The sequence below is a fragment of the Schistocerca serialis genome, chromosome 1 (genome assembly GCF_023864345.2).
Source record: "Schistocerca serialis cubense isolate TAMUIC-IGC-003099 chromosome 1, iqSchSeri2.2, whole genome shotgun sequence".
In the NCBI taxonomy this organism is placed as follows: domain Eukaryota; kingdom Metazoa; phylum Arthropoda; class Insecta; order Orthoptera; family Acrididae; genus Schistocerca; species Schistocerca serialis.
The window spans coordinates 36723326-36747001 of NC_064638.1; the positions used below are offsets into that span (position 1 = coordinate 36723326).

Genomic DNA, 23676 nt, shown 5'->3' on the forward strand with positions numbered 1-23676 from the left:
TAATCAGAAAATTTTTGTGGACTGCAAAAGAATAAAGACAACAATGGATGAAAAGGAGAAATGTAGATTAATGCCAACCTCAAACCAGCTACCATCCACACACCCTCCTCCCAAAAGTTTCCACCCCTCTGTCCTACCTCTTCTTCCTATTCTCATCTCCCACCCTGTTTATTTGCAGCCCTCTGCCAACACATCCACCTGTCTTTCCCTGCTCCTCTCCTTTCTGCTCCTTTTTTCCCCATCTCCTTGTCCCACAACCTCCTGATGCTGTGCCTGTTGGTATTCTAGTCCCTGCACACTCCACCAGACAGCATTCGTCTCTCTCACCATCATAAACTACTATCCCTTCCCCTTCCCCTTCCCTTCCTCCTGCAGACTGCAGCTTGCATACCACATGATAGTTGCATTCCAGCTTGAAATGCTGGAGTTGGCAGCCACATGTGTATGGGATGTGCTTGCTTGTGAGTATGAATGGTGTGACTCTCTTTCACTGATGAAGGTAGTGGCTGAAAGCTGTAAGTAAGTGTCTTTTAATTGTGCCTGTCTGCACCTTAACGTGTCTTGTTTGTGGTAAGCAGCAATCTGTCTTTTCCTACATTGTTGAAATACAGAAACAATAACAGACGTGACAAGGAAGAGGAGATTAATGTTTTATGGCCATATTCATAGAATGAATGATAATATCTTCTTCATGGGAGGTTCCACAGTCAGATATTTATTGAATCATTGAGGCAGTTTTTCTGCTTATACTGTTATTTATTTAATTTTTCTTACACCCAATTTTGACTCATGAAGCCATTTTCTAGTGAAAATCGCTATGTTACCAATACAAAATAAGAACATAATGGTGTGATGGTAAATTAGCTGATGAATTGTTACCTTTAACTTTGTCAAATATCTGAATTGCTATCTGTGTCTTCATCCTTATTGGTTTACAAAATGCAGCTGTGTTTCATTTTATGACATTTGGTGGAAAATGCACAAAGATATAATTTATTTAATTACATTGACCAAAGAATAAAAGAGTGTGTGTGTGTGTGTGTGTGTGTGTGTGTGTGTGTGTGTGTGTGTGTGTGTAATAATCTCAGTGTAAACATACAGATAGGAACTAAAAAATGTAATATAAAATAAAACTATTAAAAGTGTTGTGAAATGGGGAGTTTGGAAATTTAAATTTGACTTAGTATGTAGGTACCAGTAATATGAATAATTGTGTGTGTCAGTGTGGAAATCATGTATGGCTAATTTTATCTGTTATTTGTGGGTAATTATGAGTGGAATCGCTACTTTGGTCTTGATAAGTCATAAGTAAAACAGCAGCAAAATTGTTGAAATATCTCCTTTTACATATTCAGTGCACAAATTCAGAATTTTTTGAAACCAGCAACTAAAGGCTCATTAATCAGCAACAGATCATGCCATCTAACAACCCACAAAAAAGCATACTTCCACGCAATGTTATGGAGAATGATAAATTTTCAACTGGTCGATGGTGAAATTAACAAAGATATAACAGTTCTTGCAAATCTAGCCAGTGTAAATGATTTTGATCTAAAAATGTTAAAAGAAGTGAACAAGCAAAGGTTGAAAATTGCACAGAAGTCACTGACTGATGACATTACTGTAGATACAGAAATGACTAAACATAAGACTAATTTTGCTGTTCTGTCATTGTACTATTTCAGCCAAAATATTCAGAACTTATAACCATACAAAAATCAACACTGTATCTTGCATGGAAAACAACATTAAAAACATTACACAACACATACATTTCAAAACATTTTTGAAAACTTTAGCTTTGAAGCCCTACATCAGATGAAGAAACAGAAGAAAATGAGTATTTTAGTCATTTTACAAGTCATCCAAATAAAATAAAATAAAAAAGAAGAAGAAGAAGAAAGAAATGAAAAACATAAGATATCTCAACGATTTTGCTGGCATTCCACTTAAAAATCAAGACGAAAAATTGTGTCTCCATTCATAATTCCCACACCAACAGATAAGATTACTCATACATAATTTTCACACTGACAGATAAAATTAGTCATATTACTAGTATCTTACACTTAGAGATATACAAACTGATCCAGTTGATATGGGAGAAGGAGACACTGCCAGAAGAATGGAAATTGGCTATAATATGCCCAATATACAAGAAGGGAAGCAAAATGGAATGCGTTAACTACAGAGGAATCAGCTTGTTGAATGAAACGTATAAGGTGCTGTCCATCATCATCCTCAGAAAATTGCAACCATTCATAGAGAACAGTATACAGGAGTACCAAGCTGGCTTTCGACCAAACCAATTGACAATAGATCACATTTTCACACTAAGACATTGGGAATATGATAAAGATATCTACAGCCTGTTCGTCGATTTTCAATGTGCATATGACAGCATCCACAGCAATAGCCTATACAGTGCAATGCAGGACTTCAGAATACCTGAGAAGCTAGTGAGAATGGTGCAAGCTTGTATGGAAGGGTCAAAGGCAGCAGTGCGTTTCCAAGGAGCCACATCAGAAACATTCGAGATTGAAACAGGTCTCAGACAAGGGGATGCTCTCTCATATGTTCTGTTCAATGTCACCTTAGAGAAAGTAATAAAAGAGTGTAGGCAACAGGAGTGGGCTGGAGTAGAGATGGACGGTAACTTCAATTGCCTCGCATATGCAGATGATGTAGTACTGTTTAGTGAATCAAAGCACGAGTTGAAAGAACTGTACCAGAAAATGGACAATAATGCACAGAAGGTAGGGCTCAAAGTGAATCGAGACAAAACAGAGTTCATGCAATTAGGAAGAAGACAAGAGCAAGTATAATTTCTTGAGATAGATGGCAAGAGGTTCAAGAGAGTAGACCAGTTCAAATACTTGGGATCTTGGTTTACCACGGACAACAACATAAAAATGTACATCAAGGAAAGAGTAGCAGTGGGAACGAAATGTATGCATTCCCTCAGAGAGACGCTTGGCTCTAAATCGATCTCAGTGAACACAAAGATGAAAATCTACAACACAGTGATATTCCCAGCAGTAATGTATGGTTCAGAAACATGGAGCACGACTAAGCGATAAAGGGGAAAACTAATAATATATGAAAGAAGAGTAATGAGGAAGATATGGGGACCAGTTTTAGATAACAGAGAATGGAGGAGGAGGAAAAACAAGGAAATCTACCTTCTGATGTGACAACCAACTATCCTACAGAAGATAAAGAGCAAAAGAATGCAATGGGTGGGCCATGTAACCCATATGCCAGATTGAAGACAGGCGAAGATGGCACTAGTGGGGAAAGCAAACACCAAGTGCCCCATTGGGCGACCAAGGCAGCACTGGATGGATGACCTGGTGAAGGACCTAGCAGCCCTGGGAATTGAAGGCACCTGGAGGAACCGGGCACAAAACAGTAAGGAATGGAGGCAGTTTGTGGAAGCAGCCGCGTGGTCTGCAGGGCCTGTGATCACTGAATGTCTATCTAACTAGTATCTACATATTAAGGGAAATTTAAATTTTTGAACTCCTAATTTCACAAGATTTTTTTAATAGTTTTATTTCATACTGTTTTATTAGTTGCTATCTGCACATATCAACTGACGAGGGAACTGACCACTCCAACATGTTCAAACCTGCCCTGAATTTTTTTTAATGTAGGAAGAGTACACCAAAAGAAACAATGTCAAAATTTTAGCTGGTAAGAAATGATTCAAATGGCTCTGAGCACTATGGGACTTAACATCTGAGGTCATCAGTCCCCTAGAACTTAGAACTACTTAAACCTAACTAACCTAAGGACATCACACACATCCATGCCTGAGGCAGGATTCGAACCTGCGACCGTATCGGTTGCGCGGTTCCAGACTGAAGCGCCTAGAACCGCTCAGCCACACCGACCGGCAGCTGGTATGACCCACTGCAAGTATTTCTTTGAAAAAACATTGCAATTTACCAAACTCCTAACTTGCCACGCAGCTTGAGAGTTGTGCATCCTGCTGTAGCTGTAGTAGACAGTGCATGCACAAGCCAGTGGGCACGTATCCTCGAATGATGAAATATCGTTAAACAGATAACATGACACAACACAATCATTAATCGTGAAGTGAATTACACTTTCCGTTGATACTTTCTGTGACACAATCGTTTATAGTTACTATTTGCTTGAATTTGCAACTCATTTAATATTCATAATAATTAGCAGTTGCCTTTGCAGTATCCCTAAATGTTAACAATGAAGATAAAACCGAATTTTCTTTGTGAGTTCTTCACATATGCCTGCTAATAGCTTCTGTCTTTGTGCAAGTTCCAGAGTTTCACAGTAATGTGGAATCCAGTTAATGTTTTCAGTCTTGCAAAGATAAAATATGAAGAAGATGGTACGCAGTCAAAGTCACCAACTTCTCCTGAAGACCTATTTGTGTGTTATTTAGTATGAACTTCTTGGATATCCATTCGAATGATGTCAACATTTCATTAGAAATTGTAGTAACATTAGAAGAAACAGGAAATAACTTGAGCAATTCTTTGAATTGTGATTCAAACAATTATTTTTGTGCTAATTGAAGTCCAGAACAATAACAGAGTACCTTCCAAGTCTACAGGAAATATGTACAATAATAGCTTTCAGTGACAAAGAAAAGGCTGTAAACTTTTTGGTTAAATGAAGGAAGGAGAAAACGCTTAAACTTAAGCAGTGTGCAAAGCTGATTTCATTTCAGAAAATCTGAACATGAATTGTATAGATAGCAGAAAGGTTTACATGAAGTACAAAATATGCACCAAAATGAAACTTGCAAAAGTGTGAAAGAAAAACTGTTCAAAAGATTTAGAACTGTTTAAGAGAGTCAGTGCACTGTTACCAATGAAAATCTATGAGACTGGGTGCTCTGAACTGTAAGTGACATGAACAATACTGATTTCCAGGCTTCTTTGACATGGTTAAACAGATTCATGAGAATATATGGAAAAGGAAGTTACAAAATTATGAAGTTTAGCTCCAGTAAACAGGTACGTGAGATGTCATTAATAGGAAATAGAGAAATTCATCGCTGACCTGAAGATGAAGCTTCTCGTTATCCCCTAAAAGCTGCATATACAGCCAATCAGTCAGGTTTTCTTCAAACCATAATTTATCATTTTGAGTGTGCTTGTGTAGGCAATGACTGCTATGACACGTTTGCATACAACAATACCAAGTGAGGCGTAGTGGCTAGCACACTCATTTCACATTCGGAAGGATGATAGTTCAAAACTGCATCCAGCCATCCAGGTTTAGGTTTTCTGTGCTTTCCTAAATCACTTCAGGCAAATGTCAGAATGGTTTCTTTGAAAGGGCACGGCTGATTTGCTTTGTTATCATGACACAATCCAAGCTTGCGCTCCATCTCTAATGACCTCAATGTCTACAGGACATTAAACCCAATCTTCTTTCCTTCCTTCATATACTACAATGTCAGTGATAAGTATCAGTGGATTACTGTTTCCGCAACTTTATCTCTGTCTTCAGGAAATTCACGGCAAATTATGACAAGAAAAAGGACTGATTGCTTGCAAAAGTCTCGTAATCTGAAGAAAATGGGAGAGAATAATTTTCAATGATATATCTGAAACGTAGTCTTATCATTTGCAGAGAATAATTCATTTGTTGGACTTATGGCCTGGTCTTAATGACACCTCTTCTGGTACTGCGCGCCACGGCATTTGAATCCGCGCCAGACGTCATGGACGTCGAAGACCCAGAGAGGTATCTGCACCATTGCACTGTAAGCTGTGGCGGCATGCGTCTCCTGGCTTGTTTTAAGTGTGAGGGCGCCACCGTGGAACACGTGGTCCCAGCGGCCAATAGCATACTTAAGCGCCTGCCTTGCACTCAGCCAGCAGTCTAACATCATGTGCATCTCAGGGCATATCGCCTCAGACAGTGTATTGACTTTAGTGTTTCTATTCCAGTGGACATGGTTATCTTGTTTGGTTTGTTACTCTGTTGTCTGTTCTTGTTGTGTCGTAACGTCCTCCATTGGTCGTGTCCGTCCTCTCCTGTTATGTTGTTGTTCACGGGCCGCTCCGCGGGTCCCGCTGTATTTCCGTCACTACTACCCTGCAACCGTTCCAGTCGCCATTACACCACCTCTGATTTTAGGAGGATGATGAAAAAACTGTCAGTATAATTCACATTCCACCCACAACTAATAATATGATTCAGACCCTCTATAAAAAAGTTTTTCATCAGGGTACAGCACTTTTCAGATAATTGTTGAACAGTATAATTTTCAATAGCTTTTGGTCATTTCAGGTTTATCAGCAGTAAAGTGTTATTGAACTTCAGTTTGCATCACCAACATTTACGAATTTGATCAAGTATGCCTAGTACACAGCACAATATGCAGACCTACAGCATCAGCATTTATCACTCCATTCCTGTTCTGTCTAAATAAAACTAGTAATTACTGCTACTTGCCTGAATGCATTAATTTTTCTTTAATCAGGAGTACCTGGTATAAGGTGAATGTTTGTTTCTGTCACCCGGTAGGCACTCCGCATGAAGTGTTTCATTGTTAGCAAATTATACATTATTCAAAATTATCATAAGAACTGTGATACAATAACTGTTATAAAATACTTAAGGTCAACAAATTAATGTGCCAACTAATGAAAGTCTTCTGTATTGTAACATCATACACTACCTTGATTTTCTTTCCTCTGCCAGTCACTTGTGTAACAATTTCATCTGCAACAGTTTAGCTATGAATATGAACTGTTAGTTATTCAAAAGAATTAATGAAGTGAGTCATTTTTGTATGGTTTAAGTGCTTAGAATTCATGTGTGTGCACTCTGGACTTCGCACTACGTTGCACTTGTCAGGGCTAGATCTGCTTATTTGCAGACTCGAGTGCTAGGCAGGGAGGGGCTGTACAAACTGCTATAATACGCAGTTCTTTGTATAACAAAAATGGGTAACTAATAGTTTTTTAAAATACTTGCAGTGCAATTTAGCAACTAAAATTTTGAACTGCATTTCTTTCAGCATACTCTACATGCGTGAAAAATTTCAGGGTAGGTTTTGACAAGTTTGATTGGACCATTCTCTTGTGAGGTTATTAGATACCCACTCTCTCACTCTTGTCAAGATAAATAAATAAATAATATCTCTGCACATTTCTCATCTCATGTGCACAAACCAGATGTCAGCACATCAGGTACAGTTGCAGTTTGTAAACCGATATGAATGGAGACACACTGTGAAGATGCTGCCAATTTAGACGTTTCGCAAATTTAAAGGTAATTATTTTTCCCCTAACGGTATAAGTAATGTAATATGATTTTCCATACAGTTAATCACTAGAAAATTACTTCATAAGTCAAAATTGGTGGTGTAAAAAAAGATTAAATAAATAACAGCTTATGTACAAAAAAATACCTCTTTCATCGAATGACAGTAGGCTAACAAGAAAAGTTTCAATGACATTTCCAACTTAAAAACCTTCACATGGCTGGAAGAGAGACACAGGGATCTGAAAAGACTACACATCACAGAAGACACCTTATAGGACAGGGAAAATTTCAGGCTTCTCAAAAAATACAGCAAAACTTCCTTTCCAGAAAAAAAAACCCACAATATGGGAGAGTGACAGGAAATGAACAGAGGCAGGCCATCAGCCAACCTGTGAAGAAGTTATGGGAAGACGAGAAGAAAAAAAAAGTACCATGGTTTGAGGTTCTGTAGGTGGTTTTGAAATTGGCCAAATTCTGCTATTAAAAAAAAAAAAAAAAAAAAAAAAAAAGCAATAAAAGTGTTACAAAATGAATAACATAAAAACAGATGACAGAACTCACTTTTACAGTTTACAACAGATGTCTTAGTTGCTTCCTGAGTTGTCAGACGCACACAGATGGCAGAAACAAATAGATTACCACGATACGTCCTCACCATATAGAGAAGACGTTACGTCGCAGACAGGCACAACAAAAAAGACTGCTACACATTTTAACCTTTCAGCCAAAAGGCCTTCACACAAGAACAACTCGCATACATGACCAGTGTCTCTGCTGCTGTGGCTGCACATTGTTGTTATTCCATCCTGAACATCCCATTGTTTGAGTTTACCATGATATGCATAACTTGTAACTTTGACATATAATAACAAGAAGAAGCCTTGTAACAAGTGTGGCAGACTATGAAGGGTAGAGAGGAAGACTTGAACAATACAAAAATAGAAGAGAGAGAATACTTTGTGCTTGTTTGGAGGCAAAATACAACATATAATAATACAGATATGAAGGTGCTGGATAACTGTCCATATGTGTGTGTCTTTGTATTTGCAAACTTAACTATATAACAGCAAATCTATCATTTTCCAAATATACTCCTAAAAATTGAATTAAATACACCTGCTGCATTGGATAAAGGGAGGGTGGTGTGTGTGTGTGTGTGTGTGTGTGTGTGTGTGTGTGTGTGTGTGTGTGTGAGAGAGAGAGAGAGAGAGAGAGAGAGAGAGAGAGAGAGAGAGTACTCAAGATATTGTCAGACCTTATGTGGCCATCGGCATGACAGTTGAATGCAGGATGGACAAGGTACACAGTATCATCACATGTGATCACAGCCACACTGTGAATGCCTCTATCTCGAAAGTCGTGAAAAGCCCTGGAGTTTTTACTTGCCACAATCTTGAGTGCACCTCTCTTTTAGTCAACTGCCATGGGCAGTAAGGTTTTGAGAGAGGATGCTGTTCAAAATCACAGACTGTTATAGCAAAGTATCTGGTAATTCAGTAATGGACTCCTTCACCATATGAGCTGCCACACCATCCGAAACCACCTCCTTGCCATGGGATACAAAAGTACCACCGGACATGTTTACCTCTGCTCACCACATATCACAGAGCACAGATATAAGCAAGGAAAAGGACTTCATTGAGCGATCAACTGCATATGCATTAGTACAGGGTGAGTCAAAAGGGACCTTACAACTTTATAATCATATAGAAATTTATTGAGATAACTTACAGAATTGGTTGATGTGTCATTTTGTAATAACCACCTCAAGTTTCACAGAAAAGCGTCATTTTGGTTCAATGTGACTGCCATTTGTAATGTGGCAAACATCCCACTGATAATCAATTTCACCCCGTGCTCATGGTGGCAAATAAGGTGTAAGTCATGCAATGGCAGCATAGATTCAGTTTCTAAGGTCAGCTAAATTGTCTGGTAAGGTAAAACGTACACACGGGCTTTAATGAAACCCTAGAGAAAGAAATCCAGTGGTGTCACATCTGGGGAGTGAGGCAGCCATGCGATTGGCCCTTCATGCCCAATCCAACAAACTAGGAAGCGATTATGGAGGAAATCTCAAACTTTCATGAGGAAGTGAGGTAGTGCACTGTCTTGCTGGTAGTAAACCATTCCATCTCAGTCATCTTCATCAATCTGCTGAATTAAAAAGTTTTCAAGTGTATCCAGGTACACAAGACCAGTGACAGTTTTCTTCATGAAGAAGAAAGGGCCATACACTTTCAGTTCACAAAACACATTAACTTTGGGGCTGTCATACACATGTTCCTGGGTTGCATGTGGATTTTCACTGTCCCATGTTCTGCAGCTGTGGATATTCACCATGTCACTGATATGAAATGTTGACTCAATGCTTAAGACAACTGTGTTCATGAATGTCTCGTCGTCCTATATCCGATGCAAGATTTCCATACAGAATTCCTCATGAATAACATCTGCATCACTAATGTGCTGTGCCATTGTGAACCTGTATGGTTTCAAGCATAAACATCTACACAGTACTTGCCTAACAGGCTTTTGTGGAATGGCGGTTTTGCAAGATGCAAATCGTATTGATTTTTGTGGACTGTGAACAAAGCTCTCCCTAACCTGTTTGACATAATCATAAACATGCAGGTGACCTGGTGACTTGTCATGCTGCAATGAACAACCTGTCTCAACAAAGTTCTTATGGCAAAAGTAAATTGTAGGCCTGGGTGGATGTTGTTTAGCATATTCGGTATGAAATTTACACTGAACACATATTGCAGAGTTTGTTTCATGAAACCAAAAGACATAGTGAGCACATCCCACACCAGTGAAAGTAGCCATTTTTAACCATGCACTATGCAGGCACTCCTGGTGACAGGATGGGGTACTGATGCACTATGTGAGTCAAACTTGACGTTGTTTGCTACAAAATGACACATCTACTGATTCTGTAAGTTATCTCAATAAACTTCTGTATCAGTCCAAAGTTGTAAAGTCCTTTTTGACTGACCCTGTATTTGTTGATGGCAGGGCACAAATAATGTTTTGCGAGGATTGTGGAGGTATTATCAAGTTCGGTATGTTTACAAGGAATACAGTGGGGCCCTTGTTACATCTGCCATGGTCACACAGTGCCCAATCATGTGCATCAGTTTGTTCACCTACACCACCCCACAGCCAACCCGTGCCTTCAATAGGGCTATGTGGCATCCCATCCCTTTGGAACTGTATCTGACTAATTGAGAAACTCTCCAAAGATGTAGGTATCTGTGTGGTTCCTCAGGCCATCCAGCCTCAATCATACTCAGAACATCTGCGATGCTACTGAGAGAGACGTGTGCACCTTGGATCCAGACCAATATTTGTGAGTCATGGGGAGCACATGAGCAGTCACAGGTCATGATGATTACTCAGTGTTCATTGCGTCTCGTGGAGTTAATGTCATAATGAGTTGTCAGTATTGACAGGATGAAAAATAGTTCTACCTGCTGTGCCTGTAATTCAATTGTTTGTTAGTACATTTAGTTTGTAAAGACACAATTGCATCTCAAAGAAAAATTCTACCAATGGCAAAAAGGGGTGGGAGCAGAAATCTTGGTATAACTCCTTTGTCTTGTAAGGTTTTCTGTGTATGGACGACTTCATGATTCATGATCCTCATTGAACAGGTATTTTATATCACCTGGTTTTATATCTTCCTACAAATTACTTTGGGTCTCTACTGTGAGACCTTATTCAAAGCTTTTTTTATTCTCTTAAGAGAAAATTGATTTGCAAAATTATTACATCATCATGATTATGGAAGAGAGAAAACTACAAGGTTACTGCAAAATATCAGAGCTGCTGTCTATAATTACAAAACTGTAAATAACAGTGCACTTCTCTTGTTATAAGACACATGATGGGTATTTCTCATAAAGTACCACTAGGACTCACTTTTTTGTTTCTTCTCTTTGGTGGAATAGCTCATAATGAAGTACTGGTTTGGATGTTCGCCAGCTGATGGAAGTCGCTGAACTTGAAGATTACGAAACGTCATCTTCAGTGTTGATTTTGTTGAGTCACCCTTTCCTTTACCTTGGGGCTGTGTAAAATCTGCAGCTTTCCCACTTAAGACAGCACCCAGCCAGAAATCTAACTGCAGTTCCATTGGTTCCTGAAGTGTCTGCTGAAGTAGTTGTTGCTGAGGCAGTTGTTGTTGTAATACTGATGATTGCTGCTGCTGCTGCTGCTGTTGCTGCTGCTGCTGTTGCAACTGTTGTTGTTGTTGCTGCTGCTGCTGCTGTTGTTGCTGCTGCTGTTGTTGCTGCACTAGAAACTGCTGCTGTGTTTGTTGCTGGGTTTGTGGCTGCTGTTGCTGTGTCTGCAGCAACAGCTGCTGATCCCTAAAAAAGACAATAAACAAATCATAAACAACAGTGTACAGAAGTTCTTAATATGGAGTTAGGGTTACACAGATCAGAATCAATGGCACTATTTATTCTACTGGGTTTGTGGCTGTAATATAGTAGCTAATCAATATAAATCATTCTGACAATTAAATGCAGAAACTGCAACAATGTATAACTGGTCACCTGATTGACATATTACAAGGCTAATTCAAATCAAAACCTTGAAAGTTCTGTAAAATTTCGAAAAGTCGTGTGATGTAGTTGGTAAATGGCAGTAGTGTTCCTTAAAGTGACTGACAGGTGGCAGAGTGATGTTGCAACACAGGTAATAGCAGCAACATCCACAAAAAGATGGCTTCCACCTTGTCAACATGCACTGCGATTGAGCAGCAATCTGTAATGCGTTGTTGTGTTGTTGTTTTTAAGTTTAAAAGCAGTGTAACTTCTGTGGAGGATGCCCCAAGAGCAGGACAGGCTCAACGCATAGTGGCAGATGAGGACATTGCACTAGTGGAGAAGCTTGAGAAGGAGAACAGACATGTAACTCTGAATGAAACAGCTAAAAGTTTGAAGGTCAGTGTTGGTATAAAGCAGAATATTGTTCACAATGTACAGCACTTCAATGAGACCTCTGCAGGATGGGTGCCACGTCAATTGATTGCTGAACTGAAAGACCGTCAAGTTGATGTGCCTGTGAAGAACTTTTGCATTGTTTCCACATCAAAGGTGATTCATTTCAGGGAAAAATTGTTACAGGTGATGATATTAGGGTCCAGTGACACCAGCCAGAAAAGAAAAGGTCAAGCAAGGAATGGTGCCACAGTTCATCACTGAAACCAAAAAAATTCCACACTCACCCGTCTGCTGAAACATCTTATTCTCTTTTTTGATGCAACTGGCATAATTTCGAAGCTTGATATGGATGAGGGAGTGCTGGTAATCAGCACTTATTATTCAGACATGCTGAAAAGTCAACTTCGCCCTACAGTCAGGAGTAAACAAAGGACTTGTGACTTCAGGAGTATTTCTACAGCATGACAACACCTGACCATGTACAGTCGATAAGACTGTTGAGACTATTCAGGAAATTAAATCCAAATGTCTGGAACATCGTCCTTATTCACCAGACCTTGCTCCTAGTGACTTTCATCTGTTCAGTGCACTCAAAGAAGCAATGGGAGGGAGGCATTTCAGAAGCGACAGAGAGGTGAAAACCACGGTGCACGACTGGTTATACATGCGACCAAAAGAATTCTTTCATCGTGGTGTGTATGCACTCCTAAAGCTGTGGAATACATGCATTCAGTGTCAGGGAGACTATGTCAAAAAATGACTTCTAAGTTTTTTGTTGATTGTTACAATTAGAAATATTATAGCACTTTTAAGGTTTTCATTCGAATCACCCTCGTATAAAGATTTCACAGGAAAGCTGTAGAAAGATCAGTGAAAAAGGTATTCCAAGTACAGGAAATTGTGAACCAACATAACAGCAGTTTTATGGTCATTCATTATTATAATCCAGAACCAACATAAAAATGATTGTGTGTGTGGGATTTAGGAAATTATACATAGGGGTTGTCAGTCCCTCACAAAAATAATCCCAGTCAAATGACGTTCAAAGGTGTAAGATTTAATGGGAATAATATACAAACTCAGTTAAAGACAGGCACAACAAAAAGACTGCTCTGAGTTTGTGGTTTCAGGCATAAGGCCTTCTTCTGAAGTAGAAAACACATTCACACAAGCACATACTGAGGCCTCAGCGGCCAGAGACAGTATTCATGTGTGTGTGAGTTGTGCTTGTGAAAGTGTGTGCATGTTTTCTACTGCAGATAAAAGTCTTGTGGCTGAAAATTCAAATGTATAGCAGTCTTTTTGTTGTGCCTGTTTGCAAATCAACATCTCCTCTGTATGGTGAGTAGCAATCTATCCTTTCTGGGATTGTCAAAATTCCATCCTGGATTTTCCACTGTTTGATTTTAAACTCAGTTAAAACCACACTCACTTTCTCCCATTTTCCACATTCACCTGAATAATGACAAACTGCAACTCAAACTGAAAATGTATAAGCATAATCTGTCTTCTAAAACATACTAAAAATCTGGGCAGAACAACAAGTAGGCTAAAATAAGAACTCAAAAAAGTCTGACAAGCTTATAATTTACAAAAAAAGCATATATGAGCCAATCACCCTGACAACACTATTGAAATAACATGGGAAGTAGATCAGAATAAAATGAGTGAGCAAATAATTGGACAAGCCAGTTTCCATGCTCTTGCTGAACAGTAAAATACAATCTACTGAAATGCATATGCCACAAGTATTGCACACTCCAAGTTCCTCATGTTCTAGTGGAAAGTCATGTGCTCTTGTACTTTATACTATTTGTAGTTGAGCGAGAAGGAGTTACTGTCTACAAGGGTGGAAGAAAACACTTGGTGTTCAAGTAGCTGACCTTACTAGCAACTGCTTACTGTTCGGTACTCCTAGCCACACATCCTCTCATAGACACATCAACATCTAGGAGATAGCAAGCATGAGGATGACATACTGAACCACAGCATATGTGCTACATGCATCCTGGCTGCCATGTTGGCCAGTTTGTTTTCCAGAAATCCCATATGCTCTGGTATTCAGCAGAATGATACCTTCTTAATCAACCCTTCCATGTTGAGAACAGAGTAAAATAAATGAAACACATTAATCAGATTGGGTGCACTGTGTAGACTGAAGGGCGTTAAATATGTAGTTGCAGATGACTTTTACATCTTAAATGCATCTTGTCTGCTCCAGTGTCTTTGAGATCATCTGTAACTGCAGTTCAAAATACTGTACAGCCATTTAGTAAATAAATCCACAGGTCACAGCCAGGATACATTACACAGAAGTTAAAAGAGTTCCCTCCCTCCCTTAATTCTATCTGTGAATACTGCACACAGTTTTTATGCTCACCTGAAAAGTTCATGAACCATAAAATAAGAAACCTGTGGAGGATTGTAGTTTTCCTTATATCTCAGTAACTCTAAAATAATTTGGGACTTGTTCAGTAATCAGTGAGGTCCTTGCCTGCAACCCTGACTTAATGCTGGCTTATGCTTCATCCCATAAGCCACTCGGTCATACACACACACACACACACACACACACACACACACACACACACACACACACACACACACACACGCGCGCGAACACCCTAAGACAACTGCTCAGATTGTCACCCAGGTCATTTATATACACTCCTGGAAATTGAAATAAGAACACCGTGAATTCATTGTCCCAGGAAGGGGAAACTTTATTGACACATTCCTGGGGTCAGATACATCACATGATCACACTGACAGAACCACAGGCACATAGACACAGGCAACAGAGCATGCACAATGTCGGCACTAGTACAGTGTATATCCACCTTTCGCAGCAATGCAGGCTGCTATTCTCCCATGGAGACGATCGTAGAGATGCTGGATGTAGTCCTGTGGAACGGCTTGCCATGCCATTTCCACCTCGCGCCTCAGTTGGACCAGCGTTCGTGCTGGACGTGCAGACCGCGTGAGACGACGCTTCATCCAGTCCCAAACATGCTCAATGGGGGACAGATCCGGAGATCTTGCTGGCCAGGGTAGTTGACTTACACCTTCTAGAGCATGTTGGGTGGCACGGGATACATGCGGACGTGCATTGTCCTGTTGGAACAGCAAGTTCCCTTGCCGGTCTAGGAATGGTAGAACGATGGGTTCGATGACGGTTTGGATGTACCGTGCACTATTCAGTGTCTCCTCGACGATCACCAGTGGTGTACGGCCAGTGTAGGAGATCGCTCCCCACACCATGATGCCGGGTGTTGGCCCTGTGTGCCTCGGTCGTATGCAGTCCTGATTGTGGCGCTCACCTGCACGGCGCCAAACACGCATACGACCATCATTGGCACCAAGGCAGAAGCGACTCTCATCGCTGAAGACGACACGTCTCCATTCGTCCCTCCATTCACGCCTGTCGCGACACCACTGGAGGCGGGCTGCACGATGTTGGGGCGTGAGCGGAAGACGGCCTAACGGTGTGCGGGACCGTAGCCCAGCTTCATGGAGACGGTTGCGAATGGTCCTCGCCGATACCCCAGGAGCAACAGTGTCCCTAATTTGCTGGGAAGTGGCGGTGCGGTCCCCTACGGCACTGCGTAGGATCCTACGGTCTTGGCGTGCATCCGTGCGTCGCTGTGGTCCGGTCCCAGGTCGACGGGCACGTGCACCTTCCGCCGACCACTGGCGACAACATCGATGTACTGTGGAGACCTCACGCCCCACGTGTTGAGCAATTCGGCGGTACGTCCACCCGGCCTCCCGCATGCCCACTATACGCCCTCGCTCAAAGTCCGTCAACTGCACATACGGTTCACGTCCACGCTGTCGCGGCATGCTACCAGTGTTAAAGACTGCGATGGAGCTCCGTATGCCACGGCAAACTGGCTGACACTGACGGCGGCGGTGCACAAATGCTGCGCAGCTAGCGCCATTCGACGGCCAACACCGCGGTTCCTGGTGTGTCCGCTGTGCCGTGCGTGTGATCATTGCTTGTACAGCCCTCTCGCAGTGTCCGGAGCAAGTATGGTGGGTCTGACACACCGGTGTCAATGTGTTCTTTTTTCCATTTCCAGGAGTGTAGATCAGGAACAGCAGTGGTCTCAGGGCGCTTCCCTGGGGAACACCTGAAATCACTTCAGTTTTACTCGATGATTTGCCGTCTATTACTACGAACTGCGACCTTCCTGACAGGAAATCACGAATCCAGCCGCACAACTGAGACGATACCCCATAGGCCCGCAGCTTGATTAGAAGTCGCTTGTGAGAAACGGTGTCAAAAGCTTTCCGGAAATCTAGAAATATGGAATCCACTTGAGATCCCCTGTCGATAGCGGCCATTACTTCGTGCGAATAAAGAGCTAGTTGCGTTGCACAAGAACGATGTTTTCTGAAACCATGCTGATTACTTATCAATAGATCGTTCTCTTCGAGGTGATTCATAATGTTTGAATACAGTATATGCTCCAAAACCCTACTGCAAACCGACATCAATGATATAGGTCTGTAGTTCGATGGATTACTCCTACTACCCTTCTTAAACACTGGTGCGACCTGCGCAATTTTCCAATCTGCAGGTACAGATCTATCGGTGAGCGAGCGGTTGTATATGATTGCTAAGTAGGGAGCTATTGTATCAGCGTAATCTGAAAGGAACCTAATCGGTATACAATCTGGACCTGAAGACTTGCCCGTATCAAGCGATTTGAGTTGCTTCACAACCCCTAAGGTATCTACTTCTAAGAAACTAATGCTAGCAGCTGTTCGTGTTTCAAATTCTGGAATATTCCATTCGTCTTCCCTGGTGAAGGAATTTCGGAAAACTGCGTTCAATAACTCCGCTTTAGCGGCACAGTCATCAGTAACAGTAACATCGGCACTGCACAGCGAAGGTATTTGACTGCGTCTTGCCGCTTGTGTACTTTACATACGACCAGAATTTCTTCGGATTTTCTACCAAATTTCGAGACAATGTTTCATTGTGGAACCTATTAAAGGCATCTCGCATTGAAGTCCGTGCCAAATTTTGCGCGTCTGTAAATTTTAGCCGATCTTCAGGATTTCGCGTTCTCCTGAACTTCGCATGCTTTTTCTGTTGCCTCTGCAACAGCGTTCGGACCTGTTTTGTGTACCATGGGGGATCAGTTCCATCTCTTACCAATTTATGCGGTATGAATCTCTCAATTTCTGTTGCTACAATATCTTTGAATTTGAGCCACATCTCGTCTACATTTGCATAGTCAGTTCGGAAGGAATGGAGATTGTCTCTTAGGAAGGCTTCTAGTGACACTTTATCCGCTTTTTTAAATAAAAATTATTTTGCGTTTGTTTCTGGTGGATTTGGAAGAAACAGTATGGAGCCTAGCTATAACGACCTTCTGATCACTAATCCCTGTACCAGTCATGATGCTCTCTATTAGCTCTGGATTGTTTGTGGCTAAGAGGTCAAGTGTGTTTTTACAACCATTTACAATTCGCGTGGGTTCGTGGACTAACTGCTTGAAATAATTTAGAGACTCAAATTTTCTCTGAACTGTTCAGCAACTAATCATCGGAGTCTGGGGGTCAGTAGAAGGTGTGATAGCCATGAGAGCTTTGAATCGTGAGAGCCAGGAACTTCACAAAATCCTTGAAACTTAGGACTGGTATCATTTATTTGCAAAACAGGCAAATTAAAAAAATAATTAAAATAAGCTCTCTGTCACACACACACATATGCATAAAATCTAACACTAGTATGTACAATCCATTCGGCCAACCTTTTTTTTTAATTTTGAGTTGAGACTGACATGTTGCTGCTGCAGAGTTATAGAAGGATAAAAAACTACATCATCAACAAATAAAGAGCAGTCCACTATTGATGCACATTAACGCAATACTTTGACAACTCCTGAGGTACACTTGCTTCTTCTGTAGTCTGGAGGGAGGGGATCACTACTACTGCCTCCCTCCCCAGTTATGAATCTGTCTTGTTTGCCACATTGTATTTAAAAATTGTAGAATGATTTCTACAGGTTTATTGTTAAGGTGTTGGAATATATTGCAGCTCATTTAACAATGATCGAGTACAGTATCACATGCCTCAAACAGAGCTGTATCCAGATTCCCTAAGGAGAAACAGCAACAATAGGATTCAGTACAGATAGGTATGAGGTCCAGCCTATAGCTCTCTATTGTTGAACAGTAATGATCAGGTGCAGAGACTGACTTGACAGTGGTGGATGTCTTACTGAAATGCTGGGGTGACATATTGTGAAATTTCCAGTAGTTTGTTTTGGAGATATCTCTCTTTCAGAATGGTTAGTATTTGTGGCCAACAGCATTTCCCGGAAAGCTTTCTTGTACTTCCCTGTACTTATGTTGAGCTAGTGGAACATTTATTTAGTCAAGGAATACTTCTCATGACTTCTTCTTACTGTCTTTAATCATTTGTTGGCTCTTGGCAAGCCAGACACCATGTTTCAAGTAGTTCTAAACTACCTTTACAGAGGTTGGCTTGCACATCCATCTGTGACACAAAATTTCAGCTTGTGTTTATTCTTCTAACTGAGACTCAGGTGCTCACCAAATGCAGCTATGATCCTACTAATCACATAATATGAAGAAACGTGCCTATTCATCCTCCAGGCTTGCCAGGAACAACTGCTACAGTTGCTACTCAGGAACTGTTGGACAATGACATTCATGACACAGTTTGAATGGCACCATGCCTACTGGCCACAGATTAACAAAGATGTCGAAAACCTAATTCCGGCATGCAAGCTGTGTGGTGAATGTCGGACCACAAAACAATAATTATTCACACATTGGTCCACAACAAGCCCTGTGCCAAAGAATAAATTTCAGTTTAATGGAACTGTACTTTTCCACAATGTAGCAGATGAAGTACTAGCCACACATAGTAATATTGCATTTCACAGCTGTCAAAACCAGTCACGGTGCACAGATAAATATTGGCAACGTAAGAGATTATGACAACCAAAGGCATCAACTATGGTCCTCAACTAATATACTAGCTGTTCCACATCTCCTGGAACAGGAACATGATCTTGTAGACCTGTTGCTTGATATCTGCACTGTTCTATCTACAGACAAACAATGAGACAACATGCTTGGTGCCGACATTAAAAAGGCAAATGCACATATAACAGCTGACTATGATAGAGGAACTGTTAACCCTGCTTCTTAGTACCTACAGAACAGCATTGGTCAATGATTGTGGCCATGTAGAATTCTTCCTCAGTCTCAAAACCCCAGTAAACCCTAATACCCAACACAGCAATTCATAGACATGCCATGTGTGGCCTGTTTCCAGCAAGGAATGTCAATCTATACCTTAAGGGATTATCTAGGTTAGACATTGGGTGCCATGGTTTCCCAGGAGGAAAAGAAACTTTGTAAACTCACCAAAGCAGCAGCCAATCTTTAATAATTTCAGAAGCAGGCGTGTTTCATTCCCCCCTGACTTCCATCTAGTAATGTTATCAGAGTGTCACTCCTCACAGAGCCAACTTCAGCAGCACTTGACTTGTGATGCTTACCTACTTGTGATGCTTACCTGCAGCCACTATCAGACACTGACCAGAATCCCACAAGAAGGCAACAGGCTTTATCATGGGGCAGGTACCACATGATTCAACACTAACTGCTGTTGCTGCTGCTGCTACCACCTCCATCTCTACTAATGTCAACATAAGTATCATGTGTCCAGTTGAGGATGACTTAGCTAAATCCAACAACTCGCTGTTGCCTCATTCAAAACTAGTACATGCCCCCATGGTGCAGCAACCACAATCTTAAATGACTTTGGGCCTTCATGTTGAATACAGAATGGAGAGCTTTGATATCCCAGGTGGGCATCAGGAATTCAAACTGCCCACCAAAAACCAATGACAACACATCACAAGCCGACACTGCCATGCTTACATTGACAGTGCCAGTCCAGGCACTATGCCATTTTGTTAGTAGAGCTGCTTTCCATCAAAGGCAGTTAAGAGTCTGCAACCGTGGACAAGCTCCCCTCATTTACCTTTAGTGGAATGACACATTCCCTCTTCTTAATACAATCCCTTTTACATCAGACACATGATGAACCTGGTGATTCTCTCTGGGCATTCGTCAGTTGTGTTAGTTTGTGCTCTGTTTGGATGTCAATGCTATGGACTCTAATGGCAATTCAAAAATTTATGTTTCATATTATCTGACAAGTATTTAACTAAATTTAGAAATGAAGGAGGTGTTACAGATGGAGATTCAATACCGGTAAAACTATTCTCATTGTCAGTAGTTCTAGATACAGGTTTCAGATTTGTAAACTGTGAAAACAAAGAAGGGATACATCTTAATGAAACATATCTGAGCTATCTTCATTTTTCTGAGAACATTCTACTGTTCTCACATAGTGCAGGCAGATAAACTTCATCAACAAACAGAATAACCTGACAAAGAATGTTTGAAAGTAGGCCTGAAAATAAACTCCAATAAATCTAAAATAATCAACAATAAACACATAAAAAATGAAATAGTAGATGTTAACAGTGGGATCATAGAAGTTGTTGAAAACTTTTTGTATTCAGGGTAGTTGAAGAAAACAGCTCAATGGACAGAAGAAGAAATAAACAGGAAAATTAACATGGTCTGGAGTGCATTTGGTAAACTAAATACTATTTTTAAAACTAAGCTTCTGATATATCTGAAAGGCAAATTTACAATGCATGCGTATTATCTGTTTTGCCCATTGCAGTAAGACATAGACTTTTAATGTATTTAAAAGTGAAGGCTGCTGAGTGATAAATGTTGAGATGCATAGTCTGAATTTTTAGGAGAGCTAAGAAAACAAATGAATATATCAAGAACAGGGTGGAGTAGCAGTGATAAGAAATGGCCGAGCTGACGATTTAATGGATGGTCAGTGGATGACATTTTAGAAAACATGCAGAGAAAAAAATAAATAAAAAATAATAATAGAGTGCCACTATTAGTGTAGCAGTGTAGCTGTTAGCAATATTAAATTTGTTTGTGAAGTGTTGTCATTTCACTGTGCTTTTAGCATCACAACAATACAATGTTATTCACAAAACAGCCACAAGATGTGTTATATAGTCTAAAAACTAGTATATATTACATAGGGCTAAGATATGTATTGATATTCAACAAAAGTCAAACGTGTATAAGCACCTTTAATAAATAATTTTTCATTACAGAAGTGTTTTTTACGTACTTGGATTGCCCCATGGAGAAGTTGTTGATGTTAGGTGAGCTAGGAGGGGTGATGCGCTCTTTCTTTTCAGGTACTGAAGCGAGCGAAGGGGGCGAGCCAGACACTACTTGTGGCTGCATATTTTCATCCAAGTCCATCGAAGCAGATGATGTTCCATCCATTGGTCCCAGTCGCACATCCTATCAACATCTCAATTCTGTTAAACATGTGCAACAGTTGCTTCACAATATGATAAACTACAAAATGTTATTAATAGTAACAAGAAAAAAGATAATATGGAAATCCATGACACATCTTCATGAAAGCAGAGGCAATACAACAGCTTTGTGAACCACTAAGAAAGAGAGAGATGTGTAATCACATCCATGTCATCTACATTAGGGTTGCAGATCAGAAGAGCCATTATTTAAAAATCACACCTACAAGAAGAGTGAAAGAATGAAGAGGCCAGTATAATAAGGAATCCCTTGAGTGTGAAGTTACAAGTTCAATCATAAGTAAGGCTGATTTAAAAGTTCTGTGTTAACAACTACATTAGGAAAAATATTAGCTGCTACAACTACCATGTGGATCAGTAGGGCAACAGAAAATGAGAGTCCAGGAGGTGCATGGGATGCATGTATTACATTTCACGAAATGGACCTCGTTGACATTCAAGAAATGTTCAAAACAAACCATTAACTTGCACCATGAATACCAAATTAAAAATGGTGCACTACAATGATCACAAAAGTTTGCACCATCAAGATAAAGGTGAATTCCTTGGGAGTTACAAACCACACAGGGCATTCAGCTAGGTATCCTCTCTTAAAGAATCGTGTTGGTATAATGGGGTCACAAGAACTAATGGAATGTGATCGCTTGCAACCAAATGCTTATCATGAAACTGGCTATTTTAAGGTTTAGCTGCAGATAGTGTGATAGTATGTTTTGCAGACATGGAAAAAAACAGACATCCAGAGGCTGAATTTGTCCAGTGGTTCCAGGTGGTACAAATTGCAATGTCACTCTCTTTTCAGGTGGGATAGTTTGCTCTAAAGGAGTATGATTTTTATACACAGTCCAGGAATCAAGCAAAGGCAAGTTATTTTGACCAGCTATTGGTCAAAGGCAGTGCTCATATCATAGTTGTAGTTTTCTAATGCCCATTTTTTCACTCTTGCTTGCTGTGATCTAAGTATTCCTGCTACCAATGCATGATCATGCTCATCAGAAAGAATTGTAGGGGACAGAGCACAACAAATAACTTTTCAGCCAATTTATGATCCAAATTAACAGTCAGCATAATTGTATGCAAATGTGTTAAGGCATTAATTGATCTTGATAACATTCTCTTCATGTCTGTGATTTCTATGGTTCCTTTAATATGCATTTCTTCTTAGACAGAGTTGCAATCAAATTCCTTATTGAATAATGAGATAAGTCTGTTTATCTCATCGACAAATTTTCGTGCCGATTCTGCAGTTTGCTGCGCATTGTCAAGTTGACGCTTTGTCTGAAATTTCAATGTCTTATGTCTTCCGATTCAGTAGCACTATTTGAAGTTGTGCAACCATCCATTGCTTCTCTTGAAATCACTGTAATCTATGTTGCAGGCAATTCAATGTGTATAACAAAGAAGTTCATTATGAAAATCATCCTGCAAACTGTAGCGAGCATATATGGCATGTATCAGCACCAGTTTTTGTAACAAGTGAACATTGTCCTTCCTTGAATATCCATAGTTTTTCTTTTGCACACCTGGTTGTGGTGTCCCAAATTTCACATGGGACGAATTTGTGGGCCAAGGCTCCTTTGTTCATTCCTTCCTTTAAGGGCTCAGTACAGCATGACATTTAATTTAGTATTGTGGTGTGACATTTTCTAGATGGCACAAATCTCTTCAGCTCGGCTGAATAATGTTGTCAGCACTGTTTACCATTTGCTATTTGTTCATAGTGTGAAGGATACTCAAAGGTCCAGTGGATGTTTGCACAGAAAGAGGCAGTCTAGTGATTCATTTGAAAATGAATGGGAATGACAGAAGAGAGGGATGAGAATTTCCAATATTTACTGTGCAGTTGCACAAGTGATGGGTATTGCAAATTTGTGAGGAAACAGTATTATAGTAGTGTGCAGAAATAATTTAAAAATTTAGTTGACAATAAAAGAACAAAGAATTACAATGACAGACAAATGGGATTCATTGTTCAGTACGTCAAGAAGCACTTTATGCTAAATTTGTAGGCA

General features: G+C 40.3%; 1 protein-coding gene across 3 annotated transcripts in view; it reads right to left on the bottom strand.

Moving 5' to 3' along the window:
• The window catches only part of LOC126461319 (phosphofurin acidic cluster sorting protein 2), a 722007-nt gene that overhangs the window by 21612 nt on the left and 676719 nt on the right, over positions 1 to 23676 (bottom strand). For all 3 annotated transcript variants that reach the window (XM_050095989.1, XM_050095987.1, XM_050095988.1), the window contains exons 16-17: positions 21448 to 21626; positions 11194 to 11642 (exon numbers count right to left, since the gene is read on the bottom strand). In XM_050095989.1, the coding sequence (XP_049951946.1) occupies positions 11194 to 11642; positions 21448 to 21626 (628 nt within the window). The remainder of the gene's footprint in view (positions 1 to 11193; positions 11643 to 21447; positions 21627 to 23676) is intronic.